This window comes from Pogona vitticeps, chromosome 1 (genome assembly GCF_051106095.1).
Source record: "Pogona vitticeps strain Pit_001003342236 chromosome 1, PviZW2.1, whole genome shotgun sequence".
Lineage (NCBI taxonomy): Eukaryota > Metazoa > Chordata > Lepidosauria > Squamata > Agamidae > Pogona > Pogona vitticeps.
In genome coordinates this window covers 247,764,776-247,789,307 of record NC_135783.1, presented here as the reverse complement: position 1 = coordinate 247,789,307, position 24,532 = coordinate 247,764,776, and the positions used below count along the sequence as shown (strand labels likewise).

At 43.2% G+C, this 24,532-nt stretch overlaps 2 protein-coding genes across 11 annotated transcripts in view; one reads left to right on the top strand and one right to left on the bottom strand.

Moving 5' to 3' along the window:
* The first annotated feature begins 4,705 nt into the window (after positions 1-4,705).
* On the top strand, positions 4,706-17,511 carry VPS37C (VPS37C subunit of ESCRT-I). Of its 8 annotated transcripts, none has more exons than XM_020792361.3 (6): positions 4,706-4,888; positions 7,357-7,441; positions 8,938-9,054; positions 9,136-9,307; positions 9,863-9,945; positions 15,300-17,511. In XM_020792361.3, the coding sequence occupies exons 3-6, from the start codon at positions 8,962-8,964 to the stop codon at positions 16,026-16,028; spliced, it is 1,077 nt and encodes a 358-aa protein (XP_020648020.3). In that variant the 5' UTR covers positions 4,706-4,888; positions 7,357-7,441; positions 8,938-8,961; the 3' UTR covers positions 16,029-17,511. The 8 variants fall into 8 exon arrangements, with proteins under 8 accessions (XP_020648020.3, XP_072841596.2, XP_072841594.2 ...); XM_072985495.2 differs by having other exon boundaries at positions 4,762-4,888; positions 7,357-7,412; XM_072985493.2 differs by having other exon boundaries at positions 4,821-4,959.
* CD5 (CD5 molecule) overlaps positions 14,764-24,532 on the bottom strand; it is a 33,271-nt gene continuing 23,502 nt past the window's right edge. For 2 of the 3 annotated variants that reach the window (XM_078383572.1, XM_078383573.1), the window contains exon 10: positions 20,755-20,846. The gene's annotated coding sequence lies outside the window, so the exon portion shown is untranslated. Of the gene's footprint in view, positions 15,228-20,754; positions 20,847-24,532 lie in introns of those variants that run through there. The other variant, XM_078383571.1, reaches the window with a different exon arrangement.

The following is a 24,532-nucleotide window of genomic DNA, read 5'->3' as shown; positions in this document are numbered from 1 at the left end:
GAATGAAACCATTTAGTACGTAGTATCTTTCCACTATGAATGTATGGCTATAATCAAGTGACTTCTGAACCTTTCCTCTAGGGTTGATAAACTAAGTGTGTTTAATTCCTTCAACCTTTTGTGTTACTTCATCGAAATGAGGATTTGTCTGTGGTGGAAAGGTCTGTCAGCATTTTTTTAAAATCACAGGTGGTACGTGGCAGCTCCCAAACAGCTCCAGGATATTTCTACTGAGCAAAATTGGTAGCGGGAAGTGCTGCCATTATTTAATGCTCCCCTTAGCAAATTGCTTTTGAGCCACATGGGAGAAGCTTGTATAATTCCTCTTCTAGCATACACTTACAAGCACTAAATTCTTTCAGTTCTGAATACACAGTGTACTAGGGACTACATGAAGGATGTAACTAGAAGGCAGCTTATAGTAATCACAATTTGGTGCCTGACACACTACTAGAAGTGGAGGAAGTGGTCAGGAATCTCCGAGAAAAACTCCATCTTCATAATGAGTAGCTTTGGGCCAGTTTTAGCCCGGAGACAGATGATCTACAGGACCTCAAACACCCTGTTCCATCTATGCTTGTAAATGAGATAAGCTGGAAAAGCACATCCTATCCTCCAGCCAGACTCACTTTCATGACTGCAGGCAAAAGATGTTGAGGTGATGGATTGAAAGAAAATTTTTTGGGGTGGGGATACTTCTGCTCCTCCTATGGCACACCTTTTTTGCTTTTAAAATTGGACCCTACTCTTGCTAGGTCCATATATACATGGTTTAGATAAATGGGTCTATTTTAGATAAGCATGTGTTTTGAGAACTCAATGGATGTTTTCTATGGGAGCAGATGTATTTGCTGTATTCCCTCTTTTTCCATGCTATATTGGGATTCCTACTATCCTCTACATTATGAACCCTGTTATGTTTTCAAATAATTAGCTGAGGCTCACTTCTCTGGGTGCTCCCCAGGTCCAAGATGGATGACTGAAAAGAAAGGGCACTTTTCTGTTACAGCACACTCTCCTCATACAACAGGGATGTCAGATAACATTGGATCTGTTTCTGCAGTTTTTGTCATGTCCAACATGTGAGGATCACTCATATATACAGTAAAGCTCATTATTTTTACCACAGGCAACATGTGCAAAGGCCACAACTACAGCCAGAAAAACATGGATGGAATGCACAGTGACTTTCATCACTTCATACAATGCAAGCCCTATGATGCTTTAAAATGGCACCCAATGAGCACTATTTTAAAGTGCCGTAGGGCTTCCCTTAGGGTCAGCCAGAGCAAGAGAGCCTTTCCTTCTCCACAAGGCTTATTTATCTAGTGGATGGCTGGACAGTGATGGCCGCAAAGTATGGTAGGCGCAGAGATGCCTTTGACCACTGGGGAGACCCTTGCCACTGCTGCTGCCACCAACCTGCTTCTTGGTGGTGGCTGCCCTTTAGTCACCCACTGGATGAGCCAGCCCTGTGGAAGAGGAAGGGCAGCAAAGTCCTTGCCTGACACTCTACCCACTCAGCATGCAGTGAAAATGGAGCTGCTGGAACGTCTCTCTCCCCCCCCACCCCACAACAGCATTGTCAGGCAACCAGTGCTGAGTGGATTCCTGGCTACCTTTGCACTGCCTGGCTACAACTATTGCTGGGCAGTGGCAGGGGCTCCATTCTCGTCAGATTAAAACAGGACATGAATTGGGAGCAGCTTCTCTCCCATTTGCAGACAAACCACAGTAAGAAGCCGATTGCAGATTATCAGCAAACATGGTTCCTGCCAAAGTACACCACAAGTTCTTCTTTCTACTATGACCGTCTGTCCTTTACAGAGCATGCATTCTTGTTGTAGGGCATTGAGCCCTCCTCAATGTCATGAGCTACTTATGGCACACACAAGGAAATCTCACATAATTTCAATCAAGAGCCACTATGCTTCCCTGCTCCTTTACTTCTCCTTCAATCGTCCTTAACAGAAGCATTTCGTGTGTCCATTTCTGTAGCCCCTGCTTAACATTCTCTTGTGTTCATGACTGTCACTCCAATTTCTCTACTGCTCAGCTTTCTTTCTTGCAGCTTTGTTTTCTATGAATTTAACTGGAAAGAGGGTAGGGAAGATAGTCAGACAAGTCCTCACCCCAGGCCGGATCTCACTATGAGTTAGCTCACTCTATTCTAGTCAGAGGCTTGAAATATGATTGATAGAAAGCAAATAAATGATATTTTCAGATTCCAACTTCCCAATCTGTAAAATATGTCCAAGGGTTTAGCTTCACCAAGGACATGCCAAAAAGCTAGACATTTTTAAAAAACCCAAAACAACAGATACATTAAAAATGTGTCTTACTACTTATCAACGGTTCCAAATCATGGTTCCCCAGATGTTCTTGGACTACAGTTCCCAGAAATCCTGGCCAGCACAGGTAATAGTTACGGTTTGTAGAAGTTTTAGTCCAAGAACATCCGGGGTCCCAAGGTTAGGAACCACTGCTCTAAAAAGGCTGAGTCACCCCCACCCTGACAATTTACTTTTATAACTGAATATGAGCTGGTACCTTGCTTGTTTGCATCTCCACCATCCTTCACTAGCAGCTACAACAGATGGAATTTGCAATCTCCATTCTGGACAAATACACATTTTTAAATTTTATCCTGATTGAATATTAGCCCAGGAAGTTCCCAGGATGAACATGGAAGAATCAAGATATTGTACCATCTAAAAGGAGCTGCAGCCATTAGTAATTAAAAAAAAATACTAGCATTCATTCATTGACAGCAAAGGCACATGAGAACACTTGGGGTGTCTTAAAGGTAAAGGTTCCCCTTGACAATTTTTGTCCAGTCGTGTCTGACTCTAGGGGGCGGTGCTCATCCCGCTCTTCAAGCCATAGAGCCAGCGTTTGTCCGAAGACAATCTTTCTGTGGTCACATGGCCAGTGTGATTTAGACACGGAACGCTGTTTACCTTCCCACCGAAATGGTACCTATTTATCTACTCGCATTTGCATGCTTTCGAACCGCTAGGTTGGCAGGAGCTGGGACAAGCAACGGGCGCTCACTCTGTCGCGTGGATTCGATCTTAGGACTGCTTGGTCTTCTGACCCTGCAGCACAGGCTTCTGCGGTTTAGCCCACAGCGCCACCACGTCCCTTGTTGGGGTGTCTTAGGACTTCCCAATCTCTTAAAATCCCCCTTCCTTTTTTTCTAAGAAAAAAATAAAGCATTGTGTGAATGCCTATGAGATGAGGGACTATTTGGGGCAGTGTAGCAGTTGATTTTGTAGCCTCCAAACTATTTTTTTTTAAATCAACTATGGTGCACACATAGAAGTGTTTTGGTGAGAATGTTACAATTTTTATAATCTTAAGAATCATAGAATGGCAGAGCTGGAAGGGATCCTGTGGGTCAAGTCCACCCCTATCAAGGAGGCAGTTTGATTTTTAGTGGGGAATCAAACTCCCAGTCTTTGGCTCCACAATCAGATGCCTAAACCACTGAGCTATAACACAGTGCTTTCCTTCACTTTTTCTATTTGAAAACATTTTTATCTTAGTTTGCTGGCATCTCTGGATTCCCTGCATTCTCTTGCTCCTTTAAAATTATGTGTATTTCTTAGACAAGTAAGACAAGAGAGTTCTCCCTTTGCCAACCTAGCTTCATTTTGCTATTTCTGTGTAAAGAGTTGCACAGAGGTTTGCTGTTCCTTGCAGGTCATTCCACCACCCCAAATCTGTGCTCTATAGTCGTGATCTTGAACTTGACTCTGGGGCAGTACATTGTAACTGAAGCAGAAGAAACACGGGCTCCATCAAGCATTTTTGAGGTACTTTATGGGTCACTCCACAACACACAAACATACATTCTGTATTTAAAATCCCAGAATTAATTTGCCTTTTTGGCTTCAGTTGCTGTCACTCCTGGCTTCCCCCACACAGCTCTGCTTACTGTGTTGTGCTGTCCACCTTTAAAAGCCTCTATAGGCACCAATTGTCAGTTCCCAAATAATACAGGGTAGCACTCAACAGCTGTGAGCAGTGTTCTTTATTTCATTTATATTATTTATATGCCACCTTTCTTCTCATAGGGGCCCAAGGCAGCTCACAACAGCTAAAACAATAGATTTAGAAACACCATCTAAACATCACATTTGAAAAACAAATAATTAAACATATATTAAGATTTTAAATTTCAAATTTAAAAACAATTTTAAAGCATTTAAATCTCTTAAGTTAAAAGCCCTTCCAGGTATAACACATGGCCAGAGACGAGATCTTGATTTGTTTATTTCCCATAGTGACAGAAGGTTAAAAACAGAGACGTAAAATTTCTGAAAATTTCCATTGTTTCTGGAAAAAATGGAAATTTTATATATCTAGTTAAAAACAGACAGGCTAAAAAGTCAAAAGCTCATTAGTTTAATTTTGACCAGTGACAAAAAAGAAGACATCTGCGTGTCTCAAGTATTACGGAAGCCTTAAAAAAAAAAAAAAGCGAGAACTTCAGGTCACACAGACGGGGGATCCTCCCGCCAGCAAAGTCCCCCGAGGCATTACAAAAACCCACGTTGTATGTTTCTCATGAACGTGCTGGTCCCAGGCGAGGCAGCCCCACCTTCGCACCAAAGACAATTGACGCTCATCCCGAGAAAAGTGCCGCCAAAGGGAACCCCCTATACAGTATGTAGTTATGCCACCGGAATGGACCATCTCCAGAGAGAGAGAGAGAGAAAGCCGCCTCCGTCCTCTCCCTTCTGGCCTCTTCGCGAATAGTTTGAGCGGACGCAGCTTCCGGCGCTACACCGGAAGTGGGAAGTGCTCGGCCAGTCGGGGATTCCCTCTTGTTGTCCTCCCCTCTTTTCTCCCTTCCTTCCCCTCCACCTCCGGCCTCTCACAGGTACGTTCCTCTTATTTAGGGTGGTTATCGCCTTTAGCCGTTTCTCGGACTGTCTCGCGATAGAAGGTAAGGTGGGCCTCGTTCGCTCTTTTCGGGGGGGGGGCGGCGGTTGGGGGGGGGGGAAGAGTGCTTGAGAGGTCCCGGGCGATGGGCGCCTCACAGTTTATGTGGGTGAGGTGGTTCTCGGGGGTGGCGTCAAGCGGGGACGTGGGGCTTAGGCCGGTCTGGAAGCGAAGTTGGGATTCCCTGGCGGTGGGAATGGTCGCCCCCCCCCCCGACATCGCAGGGGGAGAGAGCGAGAGCTGGGTATGGCGATCTAAAGCGGAGGGCAATGAAGTTTTCCATTTGTCCGGAATGATTCTGTGCCATCATCCTGGAGAGCTCTTGGGGCGACACCCAGAACGCATGTAGGACAAAAGAAATCCTTTGCTCTCCTTAGCTGCGGGTGGTGCTCGTGGAATGTCAACAAATTAAGAGACGTCCCGTTTAGCGTTTTGTTGATTTTACTGCCACTGAAAGATTATCGAAGGGGGAAAGCTGGAAATGGCCAGCTGGTTGGCGGCTCTTTTCTTCTCCTGATGTAACAACTCTCACAAAACATCCAAAAGCTAAACTTGCCTTCTGCCACCTTTGCTTGGCCTGCCTTTTGGTGTCTGGGCACCTGTTGCTCCTGCACCTCGCCCTTCTCGAGAGGCGTCACCCAGAGGTAGGTGTTTCCATAACAGTAACGTCAGCCAATTCTGGATGGTAGCATTTTGCTGTCTACAATTAGTATTTGATCCCACAGTTCCCACTGGGTTAGTGGCAGATCATGAGATATTTTTCCACAGTTGTCTTAATTTTGGCCCTAGGTTAGTTATTTCTCTCCCTCCCCCCTTTTCCTTCACGTCTCCTCCCTTCCCCCCCTCCCTATTAGTGTCACCACTCTCTGGGCAGTTTGCAACGTACAATAAAATAATTAAAAGGGTGTACAGTAAGACCATGGTATCCCCCAGGGGTTTCAAGCTCCCCCATTGCTAAAAACGGGGGATATGCAAACCCATATACAGTATAGCGTAGTCTCCTGTTCTCTCTAGTGGCCAGTTATGGTAATGCACCTTGGAAATATATTTCTTGGTTTTTTATTTAATAGTTTCAGGCAGTGGATAACTAACCATGGGTATTTATCTGGTGGATACAGCAGTTTTAACATATAATGACTACAAAAATATCATAAATCTTGTCACTAGCTAAAAGCTACCTTTAAATAAAATTACAAAAGTTGAAACCCATTTGAACATCTTGGGCCAAGAGGAATGCAAGGAATGTGTGGGACAGGTAGCATTTTGTGGGAGAGACATTCCACCAGATATTGAAGTCCTAAACAGCTAAGGACTTTATAGGTTAAGACCAGCACCTTAAACAGAGCATGGAAACTAACAGGGAGTGAATGAAAGTGTGCCAAGACTATGTATATGTCTTGGCACACCTTCATATCTATTGGCACCTGTAATCAGCCTGGCCATTTCATTTTGGACCTGCTGAAGTTTCCATACTGACTTCAAGGGCAGCCCTACATAGAGAGCATTAAATTAGTCTATTCTGGAGATTACTAGTGCATTAACCAGGGTTGTTAGTCATTAGTTATCCAGGTAGGGGTGCAGCTGGACAATTAACCAAAATTTATAAAAGGCACTCTTCATTACAGCAGATATCTGTGCCACCATAGAGAGAGCTGGGTCCAAGAATGCCACCAGGTTGCAAACCTGATCCTTTAGGGAAAGTGTAACCCTATTAAGGCCAGGTAAATGTCCATCTAACCTGTCTGATGATCCTCCAGACAGTAGAATCTCTGTCTTATCTAGTTTCAGTTTCAGTTTGGTGGCCTGCATCCAGTCCATTATCTACTGGACAAGGGCCAACAATTTTAACACACTTTGCTCTTAAATTACATGGGTTTGAACAGCATGGTTTGGGTTATGCATGAGTTTTTCCAATAAATAAATATTCAATAAGTACAGTACCATGCTGCTATTTCTTTCCAGAAATTGGCCTGAGAAAGGAGGGTCTTGCACTTACTGAAGCTCCTTTGTTTTGGTGCCTTGGGCCTTGGTTAGATGGCGATGGTTGAGTTGGGAAAGGTCACAGCAGTACCTACAGATAATATAGGTGCAGATAATCTCTGTGTGAGTGAATCAACTGTTTACACTATGTAGTTCCTTTTGGGGGAGGTCAGAACTATACACGGATTTTGAACTACACAGGGCTCCAGCACGCCAACCCCAGTGTTTTTGAAGGGAGAAGTGCAGTTGTACCTGTAGTCCAGTGGCTGCCTACATAGATACTTATGTTCTTTGCTGTGGATCATTGGAGATTGTTTTTGCAGTTTTCATGATAACACATTTTGACTGCTGCCATGTAGATGGCCTCCAAAGTCCAGTTTTGGAACGCATGCAGGCAAACGCACTTTAACTTAATTTCTTTTGCAGGTACTAATGCAGAATCCTCAGTGCCAAGCCTGTGAAATGCTTCGCTTGAACCAGAGGTAGAAGAGCCTGTAGCAGATAGCAAGAGGTTATAATATTTGCCAGTTGTCTCTGAATATTATCTTTGGCTGTCTATGCATTTGGGTTTAAAAGGGGACGAGACATACCCTGTTTGATGCAATATTTGCAAAATAAAGGCCATGCCATATGTGATCACTGGAAAATCACGATTAGACTTCTGCCTAATGATAAATAAATTAAAAATCTGCTATTGGTGTATCTCATTAAGTTTGTGGTGCTGGAGGATAGGAATATGTGAGTTTGTTTCCAATCGTTTCTGTTTAAAATTGTCCTTCATAGCAACCATTTTCATTGGGAAATCAGTGTGGGTATACCTACATTTGACAGCTTTATTTCACCCCATGAGGAAAAGTACCTTTTAAAGAGGCAATTTTACTACAAAATCTATTTATGGGGATTAATTTACCTTGTTGAATGCTGCAGTCTGAGCATCCCTCCATCACTGTAATTAAACTTACTTTCAAAGAAAGTAGTAAGTGAAGGAATCAAAGATCTCCTGGATGAATGTCTAGCCATATATCTTTCATGAGATCAGCTGTGGAGGAAGAATAAGCAGGAGAAACTGTTCAGAAGAACTGACAAAATGTTGAAAACATACATTGTTCTCGTTATGCTGGACCTAAAAGAGTTTGGTGAAACTGAGGGTTAGTGGCTGACTACAGCAGGAGAATTTGTCTGTGTGGCTTTTATACTTTTTATACAGAGAAGCCACTGTTGTATTATTTTCACTGATAAAAGAGAGAAGAAGAACTTCATGGTGGCCCAGCAGATGACGAAGACACAGCACAATTGGGAAAGATATTGAGACAGCACTTAAAAGGATACTGATTGTGTTTCCTCCAAGAGGGGAAAAGATCAAGTAGACAGTATGTTCAGTATGGAAAAAGAATAATGATCAAGCAGGATTGGGTGACAGGAGCAAGTGACCACTGATACCTGTGAACTGTTCTTTTAGCTCTTTAATAGATAGCATGGTTGGAGTATAGGCAGTGCTGTAACATAGCATAAAGTAGGGCTGTATGAACTATAAATATGTCAGAGAAGTAGCTGGGTTAGTCTGTGCAAGCAGACTTCAGTTGGTTTATTTCTATTTTCACTGAACTCTAACTAGTTTAGGTTATAATACTGACCTGATGGATATGTTTTCTGAATCAGGTTTAACCATTACAGTGTAATTTGGAATTCTGGTTTTTAGGAGATATAAAGTGTTATTTAGGTTTTTGAAAACCTAATAGTCAAACTAGCAATATTCAAACTAGCTACTGTATGAACATATGTGTATTTTATATGGCTCAATGAACAGGATGTACAAAAAAATAGTTAGCTGAATCTGTTGTTCCAAAGACAAATGATTTTACATTGATCCTGATTCTGAAACAGGAAGAATGAGTCAGTGGGAAATTTTTGACATAGAATGTGAATGAACCATTTGTTTTCTGATGCTTATTTTTTTCCAAACGTTCAGTGCTTTCATCACTTCTCATGTTATCTCTCTCATTCCAGAGGAATTAATGAATTTCTCAAAAGATGGAGACATTCAGAGACATGACAGTAGATGAACTGAAGAAACTGCAAGACAATGCAGAAGAAATCGAGCGGTTGGCACTTGAGTCTAATGAGGTATCCATTACATTTTTACATGGAGCTGGGGATGAACATAAGTGGAGCCCCTCCTCCCTAACAGTGGGCCATCTTTTTCAGGTCCAGGACATACAACTGGAAAGGGAAATGGCTCTGGCCACAAATCGGAGCTTGGCAGAACGGAACCTGAAGTTCCAAGAGCCTCTAGAAACAGGACGTGCAAAGCTTTCAGACAGATATCAGGATCTGCAAACGCTTATGGAACGGTGCCAGGAGCAGAAGGCAAAATTAGGTAAAGTTTCTGAATTGTCTTCCCTGTCCAGAGGTGGGGGAGAACAGGGAAGACTGCCAAAACATTTCTCTGATGAAAATCTCCTCTCAATTGTTGTGTCATGGGTGAGTGTGAAAAACGAATTTGGATCTTTTGCTCTAGAGATGGTTAGCTAGCCTTAGCATCCTTCCCCCTTTCCTCCCAGTGTATCTGTGAATGGTAATCAAGCAGAAAAGTTGATTCATGAGAATCTACGTACTTGTTTGTTCTGAGCCTTCTAGCAGCAGCGTAAAAGTGTCAATGATGTGTGCCTGTATAACCATGAAAAGACCTGTGCAGATGTGGAGCTCGTATAAGAGTGGCAGAGCTTTCAATTTTTCTTGGTCATCTTCTGGTCACCCTCCTCAGTCAAGTTTTGATTTTCCATGGTGGTGTTCTTAAAGAAGAAGGGTCTCTTGTCCTGGAAGGTGGCAGCCTGCATGAGCATAACTTTTGTAGAATCAGAAGTTGGTATCATGACTTAGATAGAGAAGTCCTTGCATACTTTAACTTTTTTTTTCTTATTCTCCCCTCCAGAGAAATTCTCTGCGACTATGCAGCCTAGCACACTGTTGGATCTCCTACAAGTAGAAGGGCAGAAGATTGAAGAAGAATCTGAGGTCAGCCTGACATTTATTTTTATATATGTTAATAGTCCCAGATGATCATCCAGGGTTATGTCTCTCCTAAAATGCCAGCCAGCATGAGGATACTCTCTTAATTTCTCATTGCTATCCATTCATGTGTTTTATTTTAATGAGCCTACTTTATTTGCAAAAACATGAGTGGCCAACCAGCAACATGAGTGTCATAAGTGGTGCAAGCACCAGAAGCTTGGGGTATTTCTCTTAAATGGGTCTTTCTCACTGAATTGCTTCCATCTTCCAAGGTTAATAGACTAAATGCAAACTGTCACTGACTGTTTCAACTGTATTATTATGTTATATCAACAACTTGAAGATATTTGGCCACCATAGTTCTGGAACAACACAAATTAAAGCAGATGGCTGTCTGAAATGATTCAAGCTCTTGTTTGGTCTGTTTAGTGGCCCAGATTGCATGACACAGTAAGCCATGTATCCGCAGGAATCCTGGTTTACAGTGGATGTTCAAAGAAGCCATGGTTTCTGACTTGTGGTGTCGCACAGATTCACCTGCTGTTTACTGATCATGAGCTCATATCCCCACTTCCCCTGATTAGTACAATGCAGAATATGTTGACTGTCAGTGCTGTGGAGAATTACTCTTGTTGTTTTACTTGCAGAGGGGATTTTGTGAGATGGAGAGCATTTAAGATTTATGTGTTATCTTACTTCTTCACTACTCATATGTTCCAGCTAGCATTATCAGAGGCATTTGTGAAGATTGCCCATCTAAATGTTTCTATACATTTAAGATCCCTCCCCCTTCTTTTAAGACAGACTTCTGCAATCATCACCCTAATATATCTATCCCATTTATTATAAACAAAGATCCAGCTTTTAAAGTTCATCTGGACTGTATCAGATGTTAATATCAAAGAGATACAGTGGTGCCTCGTTTAACGAGCGCCCTGTTTAACGACGAATCCGCATAGCGATGTGGATTTTGCAATCGCAAAAGCAATCACATTGCGATGTTTTAAGTGGCAAAACATCGCATTGCGATGATTGGTAAGCGTTTCACTTACCGATTTTCGCATTGCGATGTTTAGAAAACAGCTGATCAGCGCTTCCAAAATGGCCGCCGGGTAAACAAAATGGCCGCCCACAGCGTTTTTGCGTGGCTTCCTCACATACCGGGCGGCGAAAATGGCGGCCATATGGAGGATTTCCGCATAGCGGTGAGTTTTTCCCCCATAGGAACGCATTAAACATGTTTTAATAATAATAATAATAATAATAATAATAATAATAATAATAATAATAATAATAATAATAATAATAATAATAATAATAATAATAATTTATTGTCATTTTAAGTATATACACAGTATACCCATACAACGAAATTCACAGACACCCAGAGACCAGACACATGCACACACATAAAATTCCCCAAACACTCCCCACCCACTAAAAGTCCCCCACTAAAAATACAAACATCTACAGCGCAGGCCAAGTAACACAGTCCAACTAATTATTCACTACTGGTGGTCTTTAAGCTCATTATTAATTGCAGTTACAGCTCTGGGATAAAAACTATTTTGAAAACGTGTGGTCCGAGTCTTAATTGTTCTGTATCTTCTGCCAGACGGTAACAGTTCAAAAAAGTTATAAGCAGGATGGGAAGAGTCTCTCAGGATGCTGTGTGACTTCCTCAGACAGCGGGATGTGAAGATGTCATCCAGGGTTGGTAGCTGGAGCCCGATGATATTCTGGGCAATTTTAATGGTTCTCTGTAGAGCTTTTTTGTCCACTACAGAGCTACTTCCAAACCATGCCAGAATGCCATAGGTTAGGACACTCTGGTTCTACGATAGTATGCCAGAAGTAAATGCTGAGATAAATTTAACTTGCCGAGCATTCTCAGGAAATACAGCCTCTTCTGTGCCTTCTTCATTAGCATGTTGGCAATTATAATCTATGAGAGGTCCTCTGAGATGTAAGTACCCAGAAATTTAAAACTACCAACTCTCTCCACTTCCTCACCGTTTATGTACAGTGGTAAATGTACATTTCTCTTCCTCCTAAAATCAATTATGAGTTCTTTAGTTTTTTTGATGTTAAGTGTGAGATGATTTTTTAATGCGTTCCTATGGGGTTTTTTGCCTCGCATAGCGACGAATCCGGATAGCGACGATTTTTTTTGGAACGGATTATCGTCGCTGTGCGGGGCACCACTGTACTTACTCTCTGCATCTCTTTCCCACCTATTTTATTCATACTAAATCCCAGTATTTCTTCATGAGTTTCCTGCATTATAGCATCTCACCTTTTCTGAGGTAGACTATAGGAATTAACAAAAGGTTTGAAAGATTTGCACTGACTGAAATGGTGTAACTGAAGCAAAGAAAGGACAGTGTAAGCTTCTGTCTTGAGCATAAATGCAAATGTGTCAACAAGATAATTTCTGCAATTTACCTATAAGGTTACCTGTGAGGGTGAAAGACAGTTTATCACAATTTGCATGATTTCCCTGGAGCAGTGTGAGGGTTCATTATTACGGGCTTCTGTCACACCCAATAAAGGACGAGTCGAATGTGTAAAATCACCAGTTTCTGTATTTATCGCAACATCAACATTAACTGGAACATCCATCCCAAAGGGGTTTAAGGTCTCTTGTGGCTCCAACTGCGGCCGCAAGGGTGTCCATAAGTTGCCAACAAAAGGATTATTATGTTCCAAAGTCCACGGTCCTGTTAGATCCTTCACAGGAACCGGGATGTCCCCCACTTCGTCTTCAATGGGGATCAAGGGTAGGGTTTCTTCGTCGTCGCTCCACCCCCATATGGACGACCCTTCTCCAGCATCTGCCAACCATGACCCGGGTAAACCCCCGTCTTTTGCAGCTCTGCAAGATGCCATGCCTTTTTACGTTCTATTTCTCTGACCACCGCTTCCCTTTCTTCCCTTAACTTACGGCGCCACTCCCGCGCTTTGGTCTCCCCCCAATATGAGGGTCGGGGTTTTAGCCCTTGTTGTCTCCTTCTTTCAGCTTCCTCGTGGGGCACTCGCACCTGCTCCCACTTGCTGGTCCATGGATTCCTCCACCCAGATCCATTCCCAGCTGCCTGGGATTTCCTCTCGCTTTTCCCTTATATCCACCACTGCCGCCTCTATCTCCTCCCTCTCTTTTCCCGCCAAAACTCTCCCGGGTCTCGGGGTGAGGGTTAACTCCTTCAGTGCCTGCCCCAGGTCGCTGGTATCCACCCCTTTGTTTATTCTAGCCGGCTCTTCGTTGATCTTCCCCCAAGCCGGGGTCTCCACCCCTTTATCTTCTCGACGGGGTGGTGAAGGAGGGGGAGATGTCTGGGTGTGTTGGGCCCTTGACGGGAGCGACGGCACTCCTACATATGCCTCCAACTTGGGGGCCTCACAAGCAGACCTGGGCAAAGTGCGGCCTGAGGGCCACATATGGCCCATGAGCCACTCCTGTCCGGCCTGTGGACAGTTTTGAACATCAAAACCATTTATAGACCTTTGTCTAAAGTTGATCAGTTGCTTATCTTTAACATACTGCAAAAAACCTCTTTAGTATTTGTGAAGATTAACAAGTTTAAAATAAAAACAATCATAACATCACTGTTTCATTTTATTTTTAAGTAAAGTTGGTTCGGCCCCCAAACACAGTTCAGATTTTTCATATGCCCCCCCATAGAAACTAATTGCCCACCCCTGCCCTAAAGACTCTTTCCTTAGCAACCTTAAGAAAATTCTCTGGATCATAGGTGAGCAAAATGTAGCCCTCGAGACATTAGTAGACTGCAGTTCTCAGCATTTCTTACCATTAGCAATTTGCATTTGCACAGAGCTGTCCAGCAGAGCTTATTCAAGTGGTCAAGGGTCTAATTCACGCTAGCCCACGGGAAGAGAGTGCATATTAGGCAGTTGCCTCTTGCGAAGTATTTGCACGACACTTTACAAGGAGGCTGAGTGGGTAGGAAGAGTGGTGGATGCTTCCTTGCAGCAGAGTAGGATCCTGGCATGCCCAAGGGAGACAATAGTCAGGTCATCGTCAAAAAAAGACCTCCGTGGATCTCATGGTATTCTATAATTACTACCCAGGGAGGGTATATTCCTGTTGGTTCTCTTGGACCTCTCAGGGGCTTTCAATACTATGGTATTCCTCTGGCCTGTTTCTCTAGGATGGGACTTGAAGGCACTGTTCTACAGTGGCACTGGTCCTTCCTGGAGGGGAGAACTCAGAAGGTGGTGCTGGGGGGGGGGCTCCTGTTCAATGCCCTTACCATTGGCCTGTGGTGTCCCAAGGGTTCTGTTTTGTCTCTCATGGGGTTCAGTGTCACCAATATGCAGATGATACCCAACTCTCCTTTCCATCTAAATCTAAGGAAGCTGTTTCAGTTCTCGATCAGTATCTGATGTCAGTAAAGGACTGCATGAGACTGGAGCTCCATTGGCTGCCAGTCCATTTCAGAACCCAATTCAAAGTGCTGATTTTAATCTCTAAAGCCCTAAATGGCTTGAGTCCAAACTACATCTTCCTTTATGAGCTTGCCTGGGTTTTAAGATAATCAGGATAGGCCTCTCTCTCTGTTCCACCGCTTTCACTGGTGTGTTTGGTGGGGACACGGGAGAGAATCTTCTGTGTTGCTGCTCCCAGATTCTGGAACTTTCTCCTACAGGAGACCAGGCTGGCCAAATCTTTGCTGTCCTTGTGCAAGCCGGCAAAGACCTTTATCTCCAGGCAGGCTTTTCCTTATTGACTGTCTACCTGAGAGAGGTTTTTAAAAATAGGAATGTTTGTGCCTTGCTGCTTTTAAAACATGTTGCTTATTAAAAAAGTACTGTTTTTATTTACTGTTTCTAATTTTGTGTACATTCAGGAGAAAAGCAAGATACAAATATTTTAGAGAAGTAAACAAAACAAAAACAGTGAGGGCTGGTGGGTTGCAGTCCTGTAACATCCAAAAAAACTATACTTTGCACACACACATAGTCTGGATCATGATTGCATGCACTGAACTCTTCCTTCCTTCCTTCCTTCCTTCCTTCCTTCCTTCCTTCCTTCCTTCCTTCCTTCCTTCCTTCCTTCCTTCCTTCCTTCCTTCCTTCCTTCCTTCCTTCCTTCCTTCCTTCCTTCCTTCCTCTTCTCTTCTCTTCTCTTCTCTTCTCTTTTGTCTTTTGTCTTTTGTCTTTTGTCTTTTGTCTTTTACTGTAGCTCATTCAGCAGAGCACACATTTCTGTTTTTCTCTTACTCATTTCCTGTAGTACAGTTTATGCAGCCTTTCATAAATAGAACCTAATGTAAGAAAAGAAAAAGTGTGAGTACAATGTGCATACTGAAAGCCTTTAATTGTCCTTTGCCTTCCAGGTCATGGCTGAAAAGTTCCTGGAGGGTGATGTGCCTCTGGAGACATTCCTTGAACAATTTTCCTCTATGAGGAAGTTGTCCCATCTACGGAGAGTAAAAGTGGAGAAGCTTCAGGAGGTGCTGAGGAAATCGCAGTCTTCACAAGAGCCAGCCAATAGTAATGCATTCAGCCAGCAGCCACCTCCCAGCATCCCTTCTCAGCCTGCAGTTCAGCAGCTACAGGACCACTCGGCTGGGGGAGCATCCTATCCTTTACCTTATGGTCTGTCCCCTTTCATGCCTCCTGGCCCTTCAGCTCATGGAGCACTCCAACCAGTTCCTTTTGCACCACCACCTGCTATGGCAGGATATGCTGTATCTCAACCAAGTTCTCAACCTCCCTTTCCTTACAATCCACTCTCAGGTCCCAGATTCCCATCTATATCCACTGGTGGCTCAGTACCACAGTCTCAGGAAGGTGACCCATCTTCATCCTCTAGGTACTCTTGGTCTCCATCCAGAGTACCTCCAGCAGGACCAGGATTTCCACAGGCCCCTCCCAGGGCTCCATCTGCAGGATCAGGGTTCTCCCAGAATCCATATTTTCCACCAGGGGGAAAGCCATCATGCCCATATCCTACTCAGCCTTCAGTGCCTAGCTTTCCTGTTCCCCCATATCCCACAGGCCAAACCCCATATCCTCAAGCACCGCCTCTCCCCCCTCGAGGCCCTTCTTGGTCAGGATATTAGTTAGGGTTCCGATACAGTATTCTTTCACATGCTGTGTTCTCCTGAGAAAATGGTTCTTCTTAGCTAATGAGGTTCAACATGAAAACTTGAGAATGTCATCCTGAGAAATACATGTGCAAGTATTATACTGATGGTATGTCTGGTGTAATGCTCTAAGAGCCGGAAGGAATACTGCCCTTGCGAAATTCAGGTTATGACAAGTAGGCATTGACTGTGGGCACTTCTCGAATGGCCATCTGTGCTGGCCAAGGAGTCAGCTCCAGCCACAGTATAAATACAGATAAAGGCCCAGACAACTTAGCTGATGTACACTGGCATTGTTCCCATTAAGCTGCTTGAGTCTGGCGCTTCGTGTGTTTGTGTGTGCACGACTGTGTGCGTGCATGTAGTTATCTACTTTAGTATTTCAGAAAAGACACAAAAAGTTCTATACACCTGTATGTACACACATTCTTGACAGAGATAAATCAGTCAAGTAACACAGATTTTACAGTAATGAATTTAGAGCTGATTTTTACTGGGGCTTAGAAACTACTAGAAAGTGAATTGAAGGCATGGCTTTCTGTTGGACATGTTTCAGATGTGTTATGTAGGTAAAACAACAGAGAAACAAGCTTGCATCACTTCCACCTATTTCAGTCAAGTGCTTGTACTAGACCTTTACATAGAGTAGGGATAGGGAACCTTTGTTGACGTGATGGCCACATTGCCTCGTGGGGATTTTTCCCATGCTAGCAGGTCATGTGCTAAGTGGACTGGGATCAGAACCACAACATTTTTTCCCTCACTCCCTGTCCATTTAAACCAATTTTAAATGCTGGTGAGAGAGCAAAAAGGGAGAGCCAGCAGGCTATAGGATCCTAACACCTGCCACAGAAGTTAGCTATCTGACCCATTCCTTCTGTCTAGCATATGCACCATTTCCAGCCTTGTCATGTCTCTTCCTCTGAGGGTACATGGTAGATAAGTTGGCTAAGTGAAAAGTATTAACTAGAGGATTTCTTGCAGTGCTTGGAGGCAGGATTGTCCAACAGTTGCAGTTCCGCAGGGTTGACTTACAGGAAATCCAGTCACTATGCAGTTTTATACATGGGAGTGGCGGTGCTAACAGGTTGCTAATATCAACCCATTTCAGTTGATAAGCTGTGTTTCATCAAGACATCTGTGGATGCCAGTGTATCCGGCTCCCTCCCCCGCAGTGGCCTCTGAGTGTAACAGAGCACTTAGATAATGAGGGCCTGTGCCTCCCCCTTTAGCCATTGCCCACATCCTTCAGGTGACAAGAAGAAATGTTGGTTACCATTCTAAAAAACAGAGGGGGCCTAATGGAAATCAAAATGGCTTTGTTAAGCACTTTATCCTCTTGCTTGCCCCTAATTTATTTATTAAAAAACAAGACTACTAACAGATATGACCAGGTTGAATGCTTTTGGAATTTGATGGAAACAAAATCATATCAGTAATAAAAATTTGATGACTTGCACATAGGCTTATGATGACTTTTGGAAATGGAAGTTGTGACTCATATACAGTATATCGATTCTTTTTCTTGCTTCCTAAGCATTTTCTCTTGTCCTAATTTGGATCAATAAGACCCTTCACTATTTAACTCTCACAATTGTAGACTCTTTATACTATCGAACTTATTTTCTTGTCTTCTTGGACCTAATTAAGAGATACATTTGTGCATCTGTCTCCCCACGGACCAATATCCATTACTTTCATTATCTTTCAACCCCAGGCTTCCTTTGTCTTGTGTACTGTAATTTTCCCCATCCATTTGCCTTTTTTATCGCCATCAGTTACTGAGTTGTTTTCCCTTATAATTGACCTTGATTTATGTCATATTGTTATAGGATAATTAAAAGTCACTGCCCTGTCTCTAGTAACTTAACCCTCTCTGATGTCCAGTTCTCCACTTTTGATCTCATCTAATGTTAGATCATTTCCCTTTTATATTTGAGCTCCAATCCTGAAGCAAGATCAATATAGGGAAGATAATGTATTCAGCCATAGGCATCCTTCAGTCTCGAGAGACCATGGTAACATGCTCTGAAATGAGGAATGTCCTCTCCAGAGCATGAAGCCTGGGTAAAGTAATAAGGAGGATAGGCTGTTACCCAAGCAGCAGATCCCCCCTCTCCACATTGCTGGAATGGTCCAATGGAAAGGCAAGAGACAATACAATTGGTTCCAGCAACATCGCAGGAGTTGGCAGAATGAAACAGACTGCCTTCGGGACTCCAGCTCTGGATTTTGCCTCTAGGTTTACTCCTGAAGCCTTTTCCATGAGTGGATATAGCCACAAGGCAGTGGAGGTTTGAAATTGGAGTTTGAAATTTCTCGAGACTGAAGGATGCCTATGCCTGAATACATTATCTTCCCTATATTGATCTTGCTTCAGGATGTATTCAGCACAAAGAAAAAAAGGAGGATGGTTTTGATTTTTAAGAAATGGCCAGAATCCTGTTAATTCTTAATGACGATGGGAGGGTAGCTATACAAGTGTTTTTTGTGATTTGTCCGCTGTCTGTTTACATCCATAGTCACAATGCCTGGTTGTCCCATGGATTTGGCACCCAGGGCCCAGCCAAGTGCAAGACAAATAGCCAGCATAGGAGATAGCACCACTTGTACAGTCGCCTTGCTGTGATTTTGTGACTCAGCAGGATTTTGCCCAGAAGTTTTAAATGACTTCAGGAAGTTTTTTCTTTCTTTCACTTTGAATGATGCTTTAATTCTGACCTTCAATAACTGCAGTAACTTTCTGATTTCACAATGGTGGCTGATAGTCCCCTCTCGGTTTTGTTACCTTTGCATGTCGCATTGAAAATTTGCCATGTGTAAAGGTTTGCAGATATACTTGGCATGTACCACAAATGCACAAAACTATGCAAGGTAAAGCAAACAAAAATAAAATGTAACCATCCACAATAAATCCTGCTGTTTGGAACATACCTGTTGAAGGAAGTATTCCATCCCTTCAGGACTTTCTGGACTGGTCAGTTTTACTCCCAAGGAAACTACTTTTGGTCTTGGTACATTTTTATATTTTTAAAAATAATTCCAGATTTCCTCAGTGGGGCTTGTGGTGCCATTCATAACAACTTTCTCAGATAGATAATCTAAAATACAGTTTTCATCCAGTGAGTTTCATGGCTGAGTGATGGTATGGAAAATGTTCTACATAGTAGTGCACTATTTCAATCACTGCTGAGTACTGATCCTCCTTTTAAAGATAAGTAGCAGCATATCTGCACATGCAGCCATTTTTTTTTTGGTATTATCATATTTTTGAAGTTCTTTCTTGGAAAGAAAAATTTCACTATAGAGAAATCCATATTCCGGAAAGACTTGTGCAGATAACTTACTACCCCAATTTGCAATTTCAGTGATGAAATGGCTTCTGTATCATTTTTCAAAAATACTGTTATTTAAATAGAGGGCTTTCTACTTCACCTCTGTAATGCCAGTTAATGATCAGATGTACCTTCCTTGTGAAGGAAGGAGCTAAACTAGAGTTACATTGGTTGTCTTTGAAATGTGGTGATTTGTATAAGTGGAAATTGTAGTGAGAGATTTGTTCAGTAGCATCACATGTACAGTTTTTCATCTAGTGTTCAGGCTTCACATTGTGGTGCATCTTACTGTTCTGTTGTTTGGACAGTAACTACAGGTAACTCATGCCAACTGTGAATGATACATGCATGGTCCCTCCCCGTTCTTATTTTCATCATCTGTTAGCTATTGGACGAAGAAACAACTTTCAAAATGAATTACAGTTTTTCACAAAGACTATGGATCTAACAGTTATTTAAAACCATACAGCCTGCTTTTGCTCAACAACGACACATCTATAATTTATAAGCATCCAGTGTCCCACTTTAGATAATAGGACATTGGATACAGGTATAAGCTGTCATGCTTTGAAAAATGTTGCAAAGGAGCCCTGATGTGTTCAAATAATGACATATGTACTTGACTTAAATTTCCTTTCTCACTAAGCTAGTCAGATCTCCCACTCCACTCCCCTACCCACATAATGCTATACCTTGTCCATGTGCTGAACTCTTCTGCAACCTTATTTATTTTTTCCTATTTTTGACTCAGTTAATAGTTGCCAAATGTTTTGGCAGTTTGTTGTACCCTGGTGCCCCATCTCTTACTGAACAGCATTCCAAATTTCAAAATGATTCCACTGGGAGCGATAGTGAGTGTACTACTAAAACTTAAAAACAAATGGCATTTTCCATAGGGATGTAAAACCTTGCTTCTCTCCTCCAAATGCAAAGAGTTTCTCCTGGCCCTGTGAAAAGTCAAGATAACTCTTGGAGACTCTCAGCAAGAGTTCCTACACTGGCAAGAACAATTTAAGTAATTGCAAAACTATAATGGTTTCTGCTTTGTTGCAAAGTTTTGTATGGAATTAGAAGCACCCAGTGAGTTATACTTTGGACCTTTCATTCTGTCCTTGTTTGTGTATGTGTTGCTTCTGCATTAGTTTTGTGCAAATTCTGGACAAATGGTGGAGACCCTGATGGGAAGAAGTGCTCTATCTTGCTGTCACTGTGGAAGGGATAAACCTCACGAAGCTTGAAAGTCCTTGATGGTGTGTTTCATTGTGTCATGACACTCTTCAGCCAAACAAGAGCAAGGAATTGAGTGAATATTCTTCCGGTCCCTAACTTTCCAGGTCCTCTTAAGAGTGACACTCAACAAGACTTCATGACTTGAGACTTGGATTTACGGGGGATTCTTAATACAGCACCGCTCCATTGTAGAAATTCTGATTCTTCACTGCGTTTGGAAAAAAGGGCACTGAGAGATAAGAAATTAAATGGTTTTAGGAAGAATGTACCATACAATTCCACTAATACCATACAATTGCACTCATTTCACACACAAGGTTATGTCCCAAATCCTACAAGGTAGGCTTCAGCAATATGTGGACCGAGAACTCCCAGAAGTACAAGCGGGATTTCAAAGGGGCAGAGGAACTAGAGACCAAATTGCTAACATGCACTGGATTATGGAGAAAGCTAGAGAGTTCCAGAAAAACAGCTATTTCTGCTTCATTGACTACACAAAAGCCTTTGACTGTGTCAACCACAGCAAACTATGGCAAGTTCTTAAAGAAATGGGAGTGCCTGACCACCTTATCTATCTCCTGAGAAATCTCTATGTGGGACAGGAAGCAACAGTTAGAACTGGATATGGAACAACTGATTGGTTCAAAATTGGGAAAGGAGTATGAGAAGGCTGTATATTGTCCCCCAGTTTATTTAACTTATATGCAGAATACATCATGCGAAAGGCTGCACTGGAGGAGTCCCAAGCCAGAATTAAGATTGCCGGAAGAAATATCAACAACCTCCGATATGCAGATGATACCACTCTGATGGCAGAAAGTGAGGACGAATTAAAGAACCTTGTAATGAGAGTGAAATAGGAGAGTGCAAAAAAATGGTCTGATGCTCAACATCAATAAAACTAAAATGGCTGCTGGTCCCATCACCTCCTGGCAAATAGAAGGGGAAGATATGGAGGTAGTGACAGATTTCTTGGGCTCCATGATCACTGCAGATGGTGGCAGCAGCCACGAAATTAAAAGACGCCTGCTTCTTGGGAGGAAAGCAGCATCTTAAAAAGCAGAGACATCACCTTGCCGACAAAGGTCCGCATAGTCAAAGCTATGGTTTTTCCAGTAGCGATGTATGGAAGTGAGAGCTGGACCATAAAGAAGGCTGACCAATGAAGAATTGATGCTTTTGAATTGTGGTGCTGGAGGAGACTCTTGAGAGTCCCCTGGATTGCAGAGATCAAACCTATCCGTTCTGAAGGAAATCAACCCTGAGTGCTCACTGGAAGGACAAATCTTGAAGCTGAGGCTCCATACTTTGGCCATCTCATGAGAAGAGAAGACTCCCTGGAAAAGACCCTGATGTTGGGAAAGAATGAAGGCAAGAGGAGAAGGGGACGACAGAGGACGAGATGTTTGGGCAGTGTCATCAAAGCTACCAACATGAATTTCATCAAACTCCAGGAGGCAGTGGAAGACAGGAGGGCCTGGCATGCTCTGGTCCATGGGGTCATGAAGAGTTGGACACGACTTAACGACTAAACAACAAGGAAGAATGCGGGTGGTGTTTTGTTGTGATGGGTGAAAAACAGAATTTTCAGTTAGCCTCTTCACTCCTTCAGTTTTATTTTTATCGAGTGCTGATTTTATTTGCTAGGGAGACTATGAACTGCATAAAATGCAAACCAGCCAGAATTTCAGAAGCCACAACATAAGTAGTTAGAGGGGGTAGCCTTCATCAAACCGCCATTTTGACAGTTGCGCCGCCCCTTTTTGGGACCTTGCAGTGGAAGGGGTGGGCCTTCCGGCGTCTAGGCTCGACCCAGGCCCCTTCCGAAGGAAGGGGCGGGTCGAGCGGTAACGTCAGGGGTTGTGGAGGGCCCCGTGGGCCTATAGGGGTCTTTTCCTCGAGTCCGGGGGTCCCCCGTGACCCTAGGGTGGCCTGAGGATTGGTCCCCGAGGTGTTGTGCCACCCCGCGGCCCTGTAGGCCAATGGGGAGCAGTTGGCGGGGTTTGGCTAGAAAGGGGTGGCCATAGGACATGCCCCAGCTTGCATTTAGGCCACTGGGGCCTGAAATTTACACCAGGGATTTTGGGGGCCCTTCTCATATGCTGTAACAGTAAATTAAATAGACCTTCTAAACGGGAGACAATTTTAAAACCATGTTTAAAAACAACAATAAACCGCTTCTCTTCGGTCCTGACAGACCGCAGAGGTTGCAGGAACACCCCTAGGCCACATCTTCCGGAAGGGTTGGGTTGTGTGGGGGTGACGTAAGTGCTGTTTGAGGCCAACGTGGCCCTATAGGGGTTTCCTAGAGTTGGGTATTCCCCCGTGACTCTAGGGAGGCCTGAGCATTGGTTCCCGAAGGGAAGGGCCAGCCTGCGGCCCTGTAGGCCAATGGGGAGAGGTTGGTGGGGCATAGCTAGAAATGGGCGGGCTATCGGGCATGCCTCAACATGCCCTATAGCCCTCCCGGTTCTGAAAGGCCGCAGAGGTTGCTGGAACACCACAGTCGTTGTTTTAGAGCGTACTGCGCGGTCTTGCCGAGCATTGCAGAGACCGGATCGTCTTGGAGGCCATGGAGGACAAGGAAAACCAGCCACCGGGAACAAGCCAAAAGGCGCCGATGAAAGGCAAAAGGCGATTGCGACCCCAAGGTTATTACTATGGGGCGGTGGGCTTTTCCAAGCCCCTGTGCCCCTTAGAGCCCCCTAAAAGGCTCAGGGAAATGCTGCCTGAAGACCCAGAAAATCTAAGAAGAAAATGCAAATCTGCAGAAGACCTGTATGTATTTACTGCACAACCAAAGCAGAAACCAAAAAGCACAAGAAAGCCGGCCTGCACTCTGATGTGTGGTGATGATGATGCGAATGACGGGCTTGAGTGTGACTTTGGATATGTGCCGAACAGAAATGACATGAAATCGGCAGAGGACGTGGATGGCGGTATGTTAGTGAAACCAGCCTTTGCAGAAGATGCTGATAGCTCTGAGGCGCTGACCATGGAAGAGGTTTCAGATGATGGTTTTGAGAGTTATGCAGAGGAACAAGACAGCCAGGTGAGAAATTTTTCTAAAAGTTATGGGGGTGGGGGGCAATCTTTTAAAAGATTACTAAAATTTTTGTTTCATTCTCACCCACAGGAGAATGCTCAGGATGATAATGATGAGGAACCGAACGGCAGGAGTGTACAGTCTGTAAATCTATCGTGTATTTCGTGTGTTTCTACAAACCCTGAGGTTTAGATAATTTGTTTTACAACGTCCTTATAATATACTGTTTTTAATAAAGAGTATTTATTGTACTATACCTTGTTCATATTTGTGTTGTCTGTTGAGATGGGCGCACAGGAAAAAATATTACACAGTATCTATTATACACCCTCACATGGCCTCCTTTTCTGAGTCTTGGAATCTCTTTTTTTGTTTCAGCAGGGCCCCCATAGACCCTTTTCCAGACAACCAGAGCATTGTGATGATTCACATCTACAGGTCTACATTTAATAGTTCTATGAATGCTGTAGTTATAACTTTTAAGGAATTGTGGTAATACATCCACATACCTGTAGGTATTATTAGCAGTAAAATACTTCCACATTTTTGTTTTTAGTGTTCTGTTAAACCTTTCCACTACACCCGCTTTGACCTCATTATTGGTGACAAAATGATGTATTCCGTTTTTCTTGAACAAGCTGCTTACAGGCCTATATATAAATTCACCGCCATGGTCCGTTTGTATTTTGTCAGGTTTTCTATTGTCTTGTTCGAAAATGGCGTCAAAAGCTTTGGCCACTTCTTTACCTGTTTTGTCTTTGAGGACTTTTGCCCAGCTGTACTTAGAAAGGATGTCAATGCATACCAGGATATATTTGTAACCCTTGTTATACTGAGAAAATTGTTGCATATCGACCAAATCTGCTTGC

Coding starts and splice junctions, on each gene's coding strand:
- VPS37C (XM_020792361.3), top strand. CDS start 8,962: ATGGAGACATTCAGAGACATGACAGTAGATGAACTGAAGAAACTGCAA. Junction 9,308..9,862: donor GGAGCAGAAGGCAAAATTAG/GTAAAGTTTCTG, acceptor TCTCCCCTCCAG/AGAAATTCTCTGCGACTATG. Junction 9,946..15,299: donor AGATTGAAGAAGAATCTGAG/GTCAGCCTGACA, acceptor TTTGCCTTCCAG/GTCATGGCTGAAAAGTTCCT.